The sequence below is a fragment of the Dinoponera quadriceps genome, unplaced genomic scaffold (genome assembly GCF_001313825.1).
Source record: "Dinoponera quadriceps isolate SergipeBrazil2010 unplaced genomic scaffold, ASM131382v1 scaffold2159, whole genome shotgun sequence".
In the NCBI taxonomy this organism is placed as follows: Eukaryota; Metazoa; Arthropoda; class Insecta; order Hymenoptera; family Formicidae; genus Dinoponera; species Dinoponera quadriceps.
The window spans coordinates 751,156-767,865 of record NW_014556477.1 but is presented as its reverse complement, the minus strand read 5'-3'; the positions used below and the strand labels follow the sequence as shown (position 1 = coordinate 767,865).

The 16,710-nt window shown below is 42.1% G+C and overlaps 2 protein-coding genes across 3 annotated transcripts; one reads left to right on the top strand and one right to left on the bottom strand.

The window, feature by feature from the left end:
- The first annotated feature begins 237 nt into the window (after positions 1-237).
- On the top strand, positions 238-9,126 carry LOC106747539 (zinc finger protein 39-like). The gene is made up of 2 exons (XM_014625150.1): positions 238-1,242; positions 1,321-9,126. Exons 1-2 carry the CDS (start codon positions 363-365, stop codon positions 1,506-1,508), a joined length of 1,068 nt encoding a protein of 355 aa, XP_014480636.1. The 5' UTR covers positions 238-362; the 3' UTR covers positions 1,509-9,126.
- On the bottom strand, positions 1,339-16,345 carry LOC106747537 (actin-related protein 5). 2 transcript variants are annotated; one of them, XM_014625146.1, is made up of 8 exons: positions 16,145-16,345; positions 15,760-16,074; positions 15,406-15,686; positions 15,104-15,322; positions 14,710-15,011; positions 14,411-14,591; positions 13,701-14,339; positions 1,339-2,361 (listed from the first exon to the last, which is right to left on the bottom strand). In XM_014625146.1, the coding sequence occupies exons 1-7, from the start codon at positions 16,251-16,253 to the stop codon at positions 13,704-13,706; spliced, it is 2,043 nt and encodes a 680-aa protein (XP_014480632.1). In that variant the 5' UTR covers positions 16,254-16,345; the 3' UTR covers positions 1,339-2,361; positions 13,701-13,703. The 2 variants fall into 2 exon arrangements, with proteins under 2 accessions (XP_014480632.1, XP_014480634.1); XM_014625148.1 differs by lacking the exon at positions 1,339-2,361 and adding an exon at positions 9,241-13,574.
- Between the last annotated feature and the right edge of the window lie 365 nt (positions 16,346-16,710).

The window sequence follows — 16,710 nt, the reverse complement described above, 5'->3', positions numbered from 1 at the left end:
CCTTTCGCGACGGCGTCGCGCCGTGCACGAAGGCTCTGCGCGTAAAAGTTATGCAATCAGCTGATCGTCCGACTACCTTCTGTCACTTGTCAAAGATAAATGTCAAAAGCGCACGGTCTAACCTGACAGCCCGCGTGTCACGGCCCGTCCCGGTAACGCTCGTAGCGCACTGTCATCCGCGCGCTGTCACCGCTTTTTCCCCCCTTCTAGCGTTTTTCTTCTTCTCACGCTCACAGGTGGATTGGTACGCAGGATATGAGCAGTTTGTCAAGCGCAACCTGACTCTGCTCCCCCATCAGCAAGCAGCGCAGCAGCCGGACGAGCAGTCTCAGCAGCTGGCTCAAGCACAGCAGACCGACATAATGACATCCATGTTCGAGCAACAGATCAAGAGCGAGCCCATGGGGTTCTACTCTGTTGCTTCCAGCCGCTCGGACGGATCCAACTCCATGGTGAATCTGTCCGACGACAGGGAGGACCTCTCCCAGCAGGAGGGTCATCTGCAGCCGCAACAGCAGCAGACGATGCAGCTGAGTCAACAGCAGCAAAGTCAGCAGCAGGTTCAGCAGCAGAGTCAACAGCAACAGACGCAACAGAGTCAGCAACAACAGCAGCAGAGTCAGGGTATGCAGCAGGAGCCACCGAGTCGTCAGTCTACGGGGCAGCAGACGGTGAAGGAGGGCTCTCGGTCCAAGCCGCAACCGTGCAAGGTGTGCGGCAAGGTGCTGTCCTCAGCCTCGTCCTATTACGTGCACATGAAGCTCCACTCGGGGAACAAGCCCTACCATTGTACAGTATGCGAGGCGAGTTTTTGCCGCAAACCTTACCTGGAAGTGCACATGAGGACGCACACGGGCGAGCGACCTTTCCAGTGTGAGCTCTGCTTGAAGAGGTTTACACAGAAGAGCAGTCTAAATACTCACAAACGGGTGCACACGGGGGAACGGCCGTACGCCTGCGACATCTGTCAGAAACGCTTCGCCGTGAAGAGCTACGTCACCGCGCACCGTTGGAGTCACGTGGCCGAGAAGCCGCTGGTCTGCGACCGATGTTCCCTCACGTTCACGTCCAAGAGCCAGTTTGCGATTCACATCCGTACACACACCGCCAGTACCACTTACGAGTGCAATATCTGCGGACGTACGTTCGTACGCGACAGTTATCTCATACGGCATCAGAATCGCGTGCACCGCGACATGAGCCAGGGTAACACGAATCACAATCCGCCGACGCCGCAGAGCACCGGCGGCGGCGGCAGCGGCGGCGGCGGCGGCGGCGGTAGTGGTGGTGGTGGCGGCGGTGGTGGTGGCGGTGGTGGCGGTGGTGGCGGCACGCCGGGCACCGGCTTCGAGAGTCCGGTCTGTGATCTGCGCTACAGCGAGGGACCATCGTCGTTGGACGGCCTCGCGGGATCCAAGGGCGGCATCGCCGCGGAGATCGCCAGTTTAGCCAAGCAGAACAATCTGCAGCTTCCTCTACCGCTGCTGCATCCGCAGACCACCAACTAGTGTTTAGACGGCAGCAGTGCCTCCCAGTCCCTGCCGTCGCACCAGTCACCGCAGCAAGTAGTATGTCCCACCGCGGCGCCATCGCCGTTTACACTTAACTCACCTATATCTCACGAGCACACCACACCGCAGAGTGTCTACCAAACGACGGGCTCCTCCAACTCCTTGGACAGCCCCAACTCCCAACTCTATCCGCACTTGTCGTCCCCGTCTCTAGACCCATCGGAGCATCAGCTGCACCGCGGCATCCCTCCGCCAGGGCTTCATCCCGCGCTCTACCTTTACGCTCAGTATTCGAACACGAGCCCCACGATCTCGTATTCGGAGTACACTCAGCGTAACGATTGAACGAACGCGAGTTTTCACCTAGCATCGTCGATCACTCGCCGACGAGCTGAGCGTAAACCGGTGCTATCTAATCGCGTCGTTCGTTCAAAGTGCCTACCAAGGAGCATCCACTTCCGGATTCGTAACAACGGATGCTCCACACGTCACACGATTTAGGAATATGGTTTCAGTTTCGGTCGGAGAAGGGTACGACGACGATGATGCGGCTGATCCGCTTGATCGGCTTACCGCTCGGCAAACGCTCACTAACGCACTTTGTGTCCATCTGATGGATTCCATATACTCACGAGTATACTTTTAATACGAGATTAAATAGCACCTGTCCGAGGCGCGGCTTTTTAATCATCATCGACGAGATTGTGCCGGCGCAAAGGATACAGACGTGACGTCCTAGGTGATCGATCGTATATCGCTGGCGCGATGCTAGTCGAAACCGAAGCGTGACGTTTCCACGGAGTCTTCAGCAGTTTCAGCACTCTTGTTTCGTCTGGTTTCAATCACGTCTCTGCGAGTATACATATACATATATATATATGTGTGTATATATATTATGCGAACCATTACAACACACGTACACATATTTATATTATATTTTTAAAGAAGTTTAGTCACTTGGATCTGTGATATAGATAGTAATTATTATCTACAATGTTTAAACTCTATTGGTTTACTACTTTCGATGGATATCAAAACAAAGAAGAGGAAGAAAAGCAATGTCACGGAGCGATGTAGCCGTCAAAAATCTTACCGACATTGGTCTCTACCGACGGTGTGTTTGGTAGACACCCTACTATTAATTTTACTACAAAACAAAAGCAACTACAAGAACAACAGTAACACTATATACCGCTAATGCTAATACTCTACCACCACTATTACTATTCTAACTAAATACTACCACGTCTATCACCACCACCACTACCACCACCGACATTTCCCCAACTATATATCACCATCACTATTATTACTATACTATTACTATCACAACTACTATTACTACCACTATTATGTATTACTATTAATACTAAAAGCTACTACCATCGTTAACGCTAAAACACAGAAACACACGCAGGCACACAACACACAGACACACGCGAGAGCGCGCGTTTATTTTGGCAACCACGTATAGCGCATACGACTACGGTCCGTCAGATAGTCGTCATGGTTTCTCTTTAGCTTGAGACGCTACGAGAATTCCTTCTCTCTAGTTTTCCCTTTAAATCGTAGTACGTTTTATCCTTCCGCGGACGCGTACGCTCGCCCGCGCTCGCGACAGGAATTGCTCCCCCGCGGAAGACTAATTACACACAGGCAGCTTCAGAGAATCAGTTCCATAGTTGTACTTACTTTCCACATATCGAGGTGTACTCTACACAGATATATATATTGTATATACATATACGTATGGCGTATACGGGGATGTAATATAAATGCGGAAGTAGGAGGACGCACGTCGTATAAAGCTGTTCCACGTAAAAGAGGCGCAATAGGCTGTTGACTCTTCGAGCCAGGGACCGAAACCGATGTGGCGATCGGTGAGTTTATACTTCGATGTTTCTCGAAGCGTCCGGGAACGGATATCTCTGTGATATGATCGGGACGATTCGCAGGAGGTCCGTTTTCCGCGTGCTTGCGAAATGGGCAATTAAACTCGCCGAGATCGACCGCGGCTTCATTACCTGCCTCGAGCACTATATTAGCTATTAGTTTTATTATTACCTCCTGTTCACTAACGCCACAAGCTTCGGTGCAAGCGCGGGGGAACCATGACAACCGCGCGTAAAGCTGCGAGTTTAGCTTCCGAAAAGTGCACGTCTCATACGCGGTCATGCGCTTTCAAGTAATTGACTCTAAGGTAGTTTTGCAACCGCGTGCAAAATGCAACTCATCCATTAAGTATGCGAGGTCGCGTTATAGAGCTACGAAGATACACAAATTGAACAAAAACATAACTATATATATTTGCACTAAACGTGCCTCGAGCCCCCTTTTTGTGGTTCTCTTTTTCTCCTTTCTCTCTCTCTCTCTCCCTCTCTCTCTATCACTATCATACACACACTCTCTTACTCTCTTACCGACGATTTAATTTTCGCGTCGTGAAACGATCAAAATGATCCTGTGCGCGTATGCCTGAGGCTTTCGATTTAAAGAGAATACGAAGTCACCTGGGTAAGACTGATTTTTACTGTTACGGACTGTGAAACGTTTATTCTCTTTCGTCTTCTCTTTTTCGTTCCTTCTTCTTTTCTCCTCTCTCTCTCTCTTTCTCTCTCTCTTCTCTTCTCCTCTCTTTCTAATTTCTATTTCCATTAGGGAGGCGCGAATAGGCGCACCGAGCGGAAGGAACGGTGCGATAGTCTTTCATCGATAAAGAAGAGCCGCGCAAACACACGTTCTTGTTGACGATTAACTTTAATTGACGGGACAATTGGTTAACCTGATCCGTTTCGTTAATTAACGTGGCTAATTAACCGAACAATAATTAACGCGTTAATTGAAATTAAATAAGCGATCAATTGGATTAATTGTGCACGTAGAAAGAAGTGAACTCGCGAATGTGCAATTTTTTGGTTCACGACCAAAATCGGAAAACGTGGTGCAATGGGAGAAAGCAATTGATCTTTTTGTTGGCTAGTCATTGGGCAGCTCTACACGAGATATTAATTGTACTACAAAGCTGTGATTAAAGCCTCCGTGCATATGACCGCGCAGCTCCTAATTATAGTGATATGTATATTTTGTAGCTTATTATCAGTGTTTAAGTAAAATAGGTAGCCTTAGGAATACCTAAAAAAATTGCAGTTCCGGCCGATCGGTTAATTATTCATTTCGATCTCTCTCTCGTTTTTTTTTTCTTTCTCGTTTTTCTTCGTTTTAAGCATATATATTTTCAGTGTTGGGCAAAGGCACACATTTAGATATCGTAGGTTATCGTTTGGTGATGATAATTTTGTGTGTGTGTGTGTGTGTGTGTGCATCGGTACGTGCGTGTGTGTTTGAATATTTAAAGAAAATTCTCTACGAATGCGCACGGGGGCGCGATTTTACGTTTTGTGAATTTTTGTAACGATCAGTGTACTGTTTGAAATAGATGCTCGCTCTCGAGGGCGATTTCTTTTACTTTAATGATATATTTTAGTTCGGTTATGCGCGTTGGAGTTCGATAAGACAGCGAATTGTCAATCGTTTTCGCGGTTTTTTACGCTGCGCCGAATTTGTGGAAAATTCTCGATGTCGCGGTTTTTCATTTCGCGCGCTATTCAAGAATAGCCGCGTGGGAGTAACGTACGGAATTGTTTTTAATCGATGAAGCTTCGGTTTGTTTATACGTTTCTGATTAAACGTCAAGACTGGAATTGCACAAAAATGAGAGACGGTTGTTTTGGGGGAATTTTGCGTGTGATAGAAGTTAATTTCGCGCGATTAGGACGGATTCACTCGTGCTAATGGCAATAATTCCCGATGTCTTAGAGTTTCAATTCGTAAATTTTATTCAGGAACGATCGTAGCCAGCAAGTACATCGATGTACTAGGACGTACTGTAGTGAGATTTTAGCTGTGTTATTCGATACTTAGTATACGAGCTATTTCAGACAGTATATATCGCATATATACATATAGGCTGTATGTATATTTTTAGGGTTGCCCAGCACTGATCTATCGCGAACACTTCCGAATCGTTAGATAACGATCTCATCTCGACAACACCGACCGCTTTTATTTTTCGCGGACGTATCTCCGAGTTCTAGTATTCGTGGCATGTATATCAAAAAAAACAAAGTAACACGTGTATTTTCGTAAGAAGGGAGGGAAGGATAGGTCCTCTCTTCGAAAAAAAGCACTCGTCGGACCAATACGTATGTACATATAAGAAGTAATAAAAAGGGGAAAAAAAGAAGAGGGGAGAAAGACGTTAAATACGTGGCGCTTCTAAAGCGCGGCGCACGTCTGCGAGTACTGATATTTGTTGTACGCGGATACGCGAACGCGAGATGCACATTTCTTCGTTCATCCATTTTTTAGTTTGTTGGTTTTTTTGTTGTTCGTTAGTACGCTCTAGCTGAGCCCTTCTTTTTAATCGTCTAACTACCGGACGGATTTTCCGAATGTTTCTTGCTTTCCTCTCCTCTCTTTCACAAGCGTGAGAAATCTTTTTCATTTGCGCGGGTGTCGAGGACAATCTCTGTGTTTTTCTTTCGTCGTGCGAGGGATTAAATTCGAAAGGGTGGCTGAGTCGACGTGAAAACGAGTTATGAAACTCATTAGATATCTCATTTGCTTTCGCTCCAATCCGTCGTAGACATTCGGTATGAAAAGAGCGCAAGAGTGTGCACAGAGTTCGAGAGTGCCAGTATCAATCGTTGTCCCAAGCTTTTCCTGCTCGCAACTAAAACGGATTCCGTATTAGTTTAATAATGACCTATATCCTTCATATAGTGTCATTGATTACTTCCGGTAGTTGGAAGATCATTATCATCGCCATTATCGTCATCGTCATTATCATCGCAGAGGCATCGCATCGCCTAATATCGATTCACTCCACGTTATAGTGCCAGAGAAATGATCGATCCTACGTCAACCGTCGACGTGATTTGACGCAGGGTCGATTTCACCGTAGTAACGTTTGTACGAAATTCGACGAAAGGGTCACACGACCCCGATCATCACATTGTTGAGGACGCGAGAACATGATATAGACTAACACCGTCAATCGCACGGAAGAGGGAAAAAATTACGGCGATATGTCGTGCGAATAGTGCGATTTCGAAATTTATAAAAAAAAACCACTTGTACATAGTGTAATCAATGATAAGGTAATCAAAAGGACGTACATCGCGTTAAGAGTCAGGTGTAGGAGTTCTTATACAAAAAGAAAAACGAAAAGAAGAAATACATGAAATACTTGAGCAAGCGTTGCCGCATACGCATTCTTACGCTGATCTCTGCGCGATGATTTCACTGCGAATCGCTGTTTCGTCGTTTGTACAAAAGAACAAGAAAGCGAATTTGAATTTTATGTACGCACCCCCACTCGTATTGCTTCCTTTGAACAGCAAGTCGAAGCGTTGTAACGCCGAGTTTAGAACAGTGCGATAACGGACGCGCTTAGCCAAGAAATGCGTTGCATCGGCTTTTGATGCTCGAGACTAATTCGCTGGATCTAAAGATCTAAAGATCAATTACGTTCGATTGCTGCTCAGCGTTCGTGCAACTGTCTCCGCTGAGTACGAGTATAATGCTCGTAACGATATCGCTAAAAAACACACGGCTGATCTTTCTCGTACTAACATCGATTCTCTCTCATGATATTTTGTAGGCACGCAAAAGAGCCGTTGAGAAACTATATGAATAATGCTTCTTTTATTTTACCGCGAGGAATTGCGAATGACGTGAGACGCAGTGCGTCGACGGTATGTCCTGAATTAATTTTCAATCGACTAGGATGCAAAAGTATCTCTCAAGCAGATAATTTAATTTTATAACAACAACATATACGAGCGATTGTAACATATAAATTTGTAGTATTGTTGTAGTATTATTATTAGTGATATATAAGATATAGCCTCTCAATTCGTTCGTCCAATACTTCAAACAAATATTTTGTTTGCTGGATGCCCTTAACGCCGCGCGTTAAGTGCGTTCATTAGCAAGTATTTTAACAAGACGTTTTTTAACGAGATGTAACAAGTATACGTTAGCGCGAGATTTTTCCCGAAATAAACATACAATTATGCATGCGTTCGCTACGGAAAATTGGCAATTAAGTTTTGCGTTCGTGATTATTTTATATTAATCATTAGTGACATAATTAAGAGACTTTATTCGAAATTGTGAGCACAAAGTTGATATTTTTACCTTGAGAAAGTACGACATGCAAATATATATTTACACATATTTTTTATCTAGCGTTATAGTAACTCGTATCTTGTGATTATACGCGTTAACTTTACTACCGCTTGGCTTCCAGGGCAGCGATATTCTGTGCAATATGAGATTGTTAATACTACGTCTGTCCTCGTCTTTTATAATTCTGTAGTGCGGAAGAAATATGGTTGTTAATCGGATAACGACGAAGGTGTGCGGATCCGGTTATCTAGCTGCCTCCTAAGTAAAAATTAGGATTTTTTTTTAATTATTGTACATAAAGTATATCCTACATTTTGTTTCTTCGTTCGGAATGTGAAACGCTTTTACTTGCACCTGCCCGTTACAGTATTAGATTTCCTTGTATTTTTATTACTCGAGCCAACCTGTAGAGAGATTAGCTTTCGACAAAATCGATATTTAATGTTAATGTGTATCCTGTAATATATAACAATAAATTAAAGTATCATTTGTATCACACCGCCGAATCATCTAATTAATTTATCAGCTCGTGCGCGTAGGATACATCCTGTAGTCTCGTTAAAGATTCGTTCGTTTCAACGCGAAACTTCAAGCTCCGTCAAATTCTTCCGCACTTCTCGCAAAAATTCTAATCGTTCAGTGACAATTGAATTAATTGCTCGTAGTACGTTATCCGTGCCATTTCATAACGCATGCTGACCGCTGTGTTATACCGCAGGAGACTTGGATTCTCGTCCCGGCGACGTAGCGCATTACACTCCCTAATATTCGTATACAATTTACTAGGTAGCCGCACCACGTGTCTCTTCGTGATGCATTCTTTTCCAACGACTTTCAATTATCGAATCGTGTGGAATTATTGGTGGTGGCGTCCCTTACTGAGTCTCCCTTACATAAAGATGTACAGAGAATCGTCTCCCAGAAAGTACTACCACTTTCCGACAACCGTGTGTCATTTGTTGAGAAACAGATCTTCATCGTAATATATTCCGTTCGTCCGTACAAATCTCCCCGACCTCTCACCGAGTCGGAAGAACGAAGGTATTCAGGGAAAAGGTTGTTTCAGTTTACGCGCGTAGGGGATTCGATTCGGGCGCGCATTCTTCGTTCCCGATGAACGATACCGCGAATAAACGCGTCTTTCTGCCGTGTGAGCACCGAGAGTGAGTTTCATTCCCGACACTCGAAGCCAGTTCCTGGTCCGGCTACTCTTACCGAATGCTCTATCGTGCCGCGTGATCGACTTCGTACTTGTGATAGCCCCGCAAGCACAGCCTTGGCTCGCGTACGTTTTATACCCTCGCGTCGCCTGGCACGAGCAGCACGTGATGTAATTAAACCTGACTTTCGGTAGGGAGAAGGAAGTCGATTGAGGAAGGTCTCGCGAGAGAGGGGCGGTAGATAAAAAAAGAAAAGGGAAGAAGAGGAAGAATCCGAATTTAGCGATCGGTCTCGGTCCGACGAACGTAACCGAAGGAAAGACACCCGAACGAAGACGGAAAACTCGACGAAGCAGACGGGGGGAGTAATAAAAAATTGACAATGCTCGCGTCGCTCGACATTGCGCCTGTACCATTTTGCTTCTTTAGCAGAGTACAATGCCATTTATTTTTGTAATACGTTTACGTAGGATAGCTCTTATTTTTATAGAGGTTTATCGTGCTACCGTAAGTCTTCTAGAGGCCTGCGTAATGAAGTAGTGTGTAGGATTTTTGTAGGCGTCGTGGAGGTCCACGCAACCGGTGGAGAATATATATATATATATAATGTATATATATATATATATATATATATAATTAAGCAAACAAGAAAAAACCCAGAAAGAGGGACACGCACTTCTAGTACTGGCTTTAGTTTGGTACCAACACGGAGACGCGCACGAACACACGATACGGAGTCAAACATATATACCTTATTACCAGGGCAATGATAATTCACAAAGCAATCTTTTTCGCGGGCGAGTGAGTGGGAGAAAAAAAAAAGAAAAACGGAGGTTAGGTGGGTTTATAGCGCGAGGGAAGGATACTTTAGCTGGCTGAACTTTGAATTTACAGCAATAAGATATTCCTCCGCCTCGATAGCGACGGCGGTCGCGGCCGCTTCGACAATATGACAAAGCGCTCCATTTGTATTCCTATAAGAACAATTATTGCCGGAGCGCGACGCGCGTCGCTTCATTTTTGCGGCGAGGCGCGGTCGTCGTTTTGACTTGTGGGCGATTTGCTTGATCCACGCGTCGAGCTAGATTTAATATGGTGTAAAAGAGATGTACAAAGAGTGTCGTGTGCGTCAAGCGAATCACTTGGAAGGATGACGTAATAGTGAAACAAGTAAATAAATAAAAAAAAAAAAAGGTAAAAAGGAATATACGGGAGGGCACTTCGAGATTAAAATAACCACGTTGAGAGACAGAGAGACGTATGTCGTCGTGTGTAGCGCAATTTCTGTAAAACCGTGTAAAAAGTAATCGACTCAAAAGTGTAGACGATAAACAAAGTGACGCGTTCGCGCTGCCATGCGCGCGTGCGAACGGTGTCTACCGGTTCATTTGAAATATATCGATATTTTTGTAGCAGAGAGCCGACGAGAGATTTGACATGCATTTTTACATGTACGAAATCCACGCATATATATACATAATAACGGTCTTCCTCGTCCAACGATATTTTTTTTGCAACGACGGCGAAAGTGCGCCTCGGCGCTTTGCATTCACTCTTTACAGCTTAGCGTTACACCTACGCGACAGCGATGCACACACACACACACAGGGATGAAATAGTGTCACGGTGTAAAGAAAAGTCCGCGATATTTATGGAAACTTGCATGTAGTTCTCGAGACGTTTCGCAGCCATGTTTCAAACAAGATTGCGTTAATCGTAATCGACGTACGATACCTAGTCTTTTGTTGCGTATGTCTTAAGTTCGACGATGTATAAGATGCGATCGATTTTGGGAGATTACTATTCTCGCGCGTAATCGTATCGATAGCGGATCCAATGTCGTGTTTTTTCGGTCGTCACATTTACAGTCGATTATTTTTTTTTTCCACACAGACAGTACGTATATTACCGTCAATTTCTGTACTGTTACATTGATTCGTCCTTACGAGCTGTGAAGGGTTAATACATGGTTAAGAAAATTTGGTCTATCGGGGGTGCTAAAAGAGAAATCGCCAGGCCGTAAGTACAAGCGTAAGCTTTTCTATCGCTAATATATCTCTCAACTCGAGTTTTGAACGGTGCCTAAAGCCTCGACTAAAAAGACGAACGAAAGCAAGTCCGGAATTGCGTGTCGTCGAAACCTTTGATGAATAAAAGGAGTGGATAGGTAGGGTGTAAGAGGGTTGCTGTTAATCACGGGTACTTGACGCGCAACCCGTCAGCGATGTCGCGTTTTAAAATCACACACAGGAGGAACAAAATTATTATACGATACGACGATAAGATATACCTATATATATACCGTCGATGCGTAGAAAGTATCATGTCACGTGTTATACACCCGCAGTGTGTATGTATGTACGTACGTATGTATGTATGATGTAAACAAGGGGATTATCGTAGCGCGCGCTCCGTTATAAGAAAGAATAAAGTATACAAATGAAATATTTTATATATATATACATGTATATAATCTCATATATATGTGTATATATATAATTAACCGCTACCGAACTAATAATATATAAACGACAATGAAGAGGAAACGGTAGATAGGTCTGCGCCGATTTATGTATGTACGTATAAAATATAAGGACGCGAGGTAAATGCACTTTTGTAATAGTCATTTTGCGAAAAAAAAAATGAGGATGAAAGAAGAACAAGACAAACGATATATAGCAGAGAGAATAAATAGTTAATGCTTGGTATACCATAGTTTTTATCGACATATCTTGTTTGAACACATCCTCTCTTTACGTATATACTGCATATCTAGTTATTATATTACAGGTATACGTGTTATATATAGGATATTTTATGAGTAAACGATACTAATATAATTACGATTATTATTATTGTAATTATTCTTCTTATTATTATTATTCTTATTATTATCATCAAAATAACTATTAATTATTATTGTCATATAATTAATGCGAAGGATATAGGTATGTATAACGTAAAGATGGGGGGAGGGGAGGAAGTACAACTAAGGCAAGTATGTACTGTACATAGCTGTCACTCTTTGCCCCACCATACGAACTATATACATAAATATATATGTATATATAAGTACATACAGCCATTATATTGCAGAAAAACGTGAATCGTTGTTGTACACTAGTTATTATTGTGAATTATTATTATTGCTATAATTATGATCCCTTATTATCATCCTAATTATTATTATATATTATTAATATTATATTCTCTCTTTCTCATGATTATTGTTATCATGGCCATCACATTATTATCATCATCATCATTCATCGTCGTCGCGATCATAATTTTTAAAGTGTTACGTATACTTTTAATTAATGTTACATTATTTTTAACGGAAGTAGGCCCTCACTTATAGCATAGGCGGATCAAAAGTTGTATTTTTATTTATTTTGCAGATTGGATTCTCTACCTCATTCTCTTATCATAAACGAGATTACCCAAGTGTCCTCCACACCTCCCCTTCCACAATTCTCTTTGAATGAAAATTTCATAAGATATAGTGCGTCATTACAGGCGAGACATTGATTTGCAGCGACCTCAAACTGTGATAGTTGTAAAGGATATGTAAATTAAGTTCTTCACGCTGTATTAAGATACGTACAATCGATTGGCGAGCCTTGTGAACGAAAAGTATTCCCTCAAAAATTCAACGTTTAACTCGTATAAATATGGTGTAAATCAATATATTACTTTGTCAAATTCTCTCTTTCTCTTTTCAATCTTATTATCTTACAGTCATTGTTCATGACTATTTGAGGATGATAATAACTTTGTGACGAGCTTTGCAATTTTCGTTTGCGAATATCGTCAGAACATTGTGCTCTATTGATATTAGATTTATGTTTGTATATTTCAGCACGTTGTCTACGAAAAAATTGAATATATGTATGTACATATATATTCAATACAGTACATGTTTTTTTTAAAAACGACATGTCTATAACAATATGTGTATCACGTTTGTAACTGCATAAAATGCAGACTAAGAGTGATACGAAGCGATAACGTGTGAAACGAATGGAATCTTCGAGGTTTCATTGAAATATATATGAAAAAATGCTGTGCACTTGTGATCTGAGGTGATTTTTGTGATTGCCATCGACATAAATTTTTCCGTCTGCATTCTGCTTGTTGTCAGATTAGGCTCGAATCAATTGAGGCGTCATGTGCTACGCGGTATGGGTTCCTTTAACAATGTGTTGCATAAGAATTAGTCGTTTAGTTGTGACCGCTCATGTGGGAGTCACGACAATGATTTCAGTATGTTATTATATTGTGATGTTAGCTTAAGCTGCGGACCGAGAACGGAGATATGTACTGAGGTTGCTGCTAAAATCAATCTTATCGCTAGGGTGAGGGATCACTTTCATAATTTTTTAGGCTACTCGAAGAACGCCCAGAAGCCGATGTCGATCGTCCTCGAGATAAGAAATGTGAAAACGTATAAATACGTATCCCGCGTAATTGTGTTGAATGGCGAAATGCGAAGATGTTTTGGGAACTGTATATTGTGATCAGCAAACAGACTACAATGTAGTTTGTTCGTAATAAAATGAACAAACGGAAATACTTGTGTAATAAAGTAGATATCCATGAACAACAATTGGTCGTATCTTTTTTTACCATTATCCATTTAGTATAAAGTCTGTCTTCTATACGTACATCACGATCAAATTATACTTTATGTACAGTTGTTACTAAGTAAAACCTACTTGACGAAAATACAACAAACAGAAAGACTTGTTCATATGTTATTCTATTTAGTCGTATTATTTATGTTATTATTAAATATTCAAATTATATTTAATTAATTATTAATATTAATTAATATTACCTTTCACTCAATTTCCACATCGACCACAGCATCGCTTGCTTTCCACTCTACGATCACTTGCTCGGACGTCACAGGTGCTTGTATCATTGGCAAAGGATCAGGCGATCGAGTGTAAGTATTACTCGTCAAATGTTCCTTGAAATATTCCCCGCCTCTCTCTTCGTATTCTTTGCGGCTGATTAAATACTCGGGAAGATTACCGTTCAGTCCGAAGTCTCTTACACCGTACCAGGCGTCCAAACTGGTGTTTTTCGCGATGTTCACTTGGAAGTTTGAGCCGAAGGGTCTCATTTCGCGTAATTCGCGTTTCAATCTCTCCAATAGACCTGGGAAGGCTGTCGGTCCACCGGTGAGAAACACGTTACTGACTAAACGCGTTTGTACCTCAGTCGAATATTGTTTCAAGACATATTCGATTGTCTCGGCAATTCCTGCCTCCACGGAACCAACCATCGACGGTTGGAACAATAATTCCGGCGCACGTAAGCGCTCCACACCTACGTGAAGTTGGTGAGTTTCTCCGGGAACCATAGGGACGCTGGATCCGGCGCTATCAAATTCCGGATCATGGTGACGTAAAACATCTTCCAGTTCCAACAACTTCTCTTGCTCTAATTCCGAATCTGAATCACCGCCTTCCTGTAAAGAAACACTCGGTAATAAAGGACGATATCAAACAGTGCGATTTAACGGGAAGAATACGCGCGTACCCTATTTATAACTTTGTATACGTCCCAGTCTTCGTCTCGTATACCGAAATCGTCATCACGCTTTTCTTTTCTTGCCAACTGGCTGATTATGCGCATTCTCTCTTGTGCGGCGGCTGTTCTTCGTTTCGCCATGTCTTGCCTTCTTTGTCTTTTCGCCATACGTTTATCTAATATCTCTTGTCTATAAATAATAATTCGTTAATCTATAATTTACTATATAATTTACATGTTAATTGCTATTATAAGTAATTTACTCGAACTAACGTACACTAAATAAGTGCGTTAGATCGGGAAGTTACCTTTTTTTCCTAACTCCAGCAATCCATTCGTCGAAATCCTGCTGGTCCTTTGGTTGAAGATTCGACTTAATTTTAGGCTTTTGTTCTTCCATCACAATATTTTCCTCTTGTGAGTTAGCAGCGACGATCTTTTGTCTGGTCCTCTCTACTTTTGCTTGTAAATTATTAATCATCTTTACTAGATCAGCCTCATTTGCAAGAGAATAAGATTTCAATGCTTGATCAAACTCGTCGAGTTCACCCTCCTCTAGGAGATCTTGGACTGCCAACAACTGATTCAGCTGCTCCTCATCTTCAGCCAACTACAAACGCAAGGTATGAAATTAGATTTTAATATTTCAATAGCAATATCTATCACAGTGTCATATAAATGAGATTCTGTGAAGATACTAACTCTTTCTTCCCTCTTCCTTGCATTGATTTCCATCAATCTTCGTGCTAATTCCCGTTTCCTTTCCTTCTGCTGTTCCAGCGTTAAGCCAGGAGCAGCGGTAGGGGCAATATATGGTAATTGCACTCTTAAGACATTTGTATCATAGTAATCGACATCAGCCCACTTAGATATTACTTCCTGATAATTTAAAGCAATCATCGAGTATTCATGTATCAGTTCCTACAAATTATAAAGGATATCTAAAGATAACAATTGTTACTATTATTTTGTTTGACGTTTAATATCTATATAGTTATATGTACCTCTGCACGACTAGGTGTTATTGCATTAACATGTACTGGATATTTTAATTGAAGGAGTCGATGCATGTACGATGTAATGTGATATCCACCAACATTGATTCTTCTAGCATTTGTGGCATCTGCTTTTCCATCTAATATTGGTATTATGTGAGTCGTATGATATCCTATACTAACTATTAGACCATCAGGAGGACAGTTATTGTGCTGATATGAAAATAAACAATCAACTCCATATGCTATCGATGGCACACTGTAGCATTCGAATAACAATTCTGCCATCACTGAAACACAGTCAGTTTAATAAGTCATTGAATGTTAAAAACATCGTTGCAATATAGGCCATTGCATTCTTACAATTGCGTGAATAATTGGGATTGAGGAATGCTTCAGTCAAGATAATCGAATGATTTACACTTCCTTCGGTGTCTATACCCATGTGCGTGAATGTGTAATCGAATATTTGTTCTTGAGCCTCAAAATGAGTTACCACATCTCGGTCAAACTGTGTTTTCAGCTGAAATCGAACAGCTTCGATATTTGCAATGTCGTTTCCCACTTGAGGCTCCCCATCTTTCTTGCCACGTTCTTTGCGTGGTTTCGCTATGAGATTCTTGAATATTAATTGCGGCTCCTTCTCGGTGGCCCAACCGACTCTACAGTTGTAGGATCCTAATGCCAAACAATATCGTTACTTTGCGAGAAAGTATAATCGAAAAACATTCAATATTATCAAGATTACCATTGTCGATAACGAGCGGCGTGCATTCTGATTTCACTCGTTGCGGATATGAGTGTATTATGTCCGGCACGGCTTTTATATCCTTTAATTCGATTAATTCTATTTCCATCTTCACCGGTTTGAACTACACTTGACAAACATCAGCATAACTGGAAGACATAACCTAATTTAGTCAAGCGCAGGCTTTTCCGTTACCACATCGCTGTAACTTATTTTATCGACGGCCCTCGCAGATGCTGCCATCTTACAGATGCGAGCAAAACTACGACGACGAGGATCAATTTAATCGTAGTAAGGGCTCTTTGTCCGCGCTTATTTACACATGAACGATCAAAGTAATTAGAAAAATACACGCGACATACCAGAGCTTAGTGATTCGCATGTATGTTTGCGTTTAAATGACTTACTGGGACTGATGATGCTTCTCTCTCTCAAAAGAGCGGGCACTTTTTTGCAAGCTCCAATATCTTCTTGAACCTTAACCTTATCAGGTCCAATTGTCCTTTCCTGTCGTCGTTCGTAGTAAGTATACGACGATTTATCGTATAGATATCGTACATTTACGA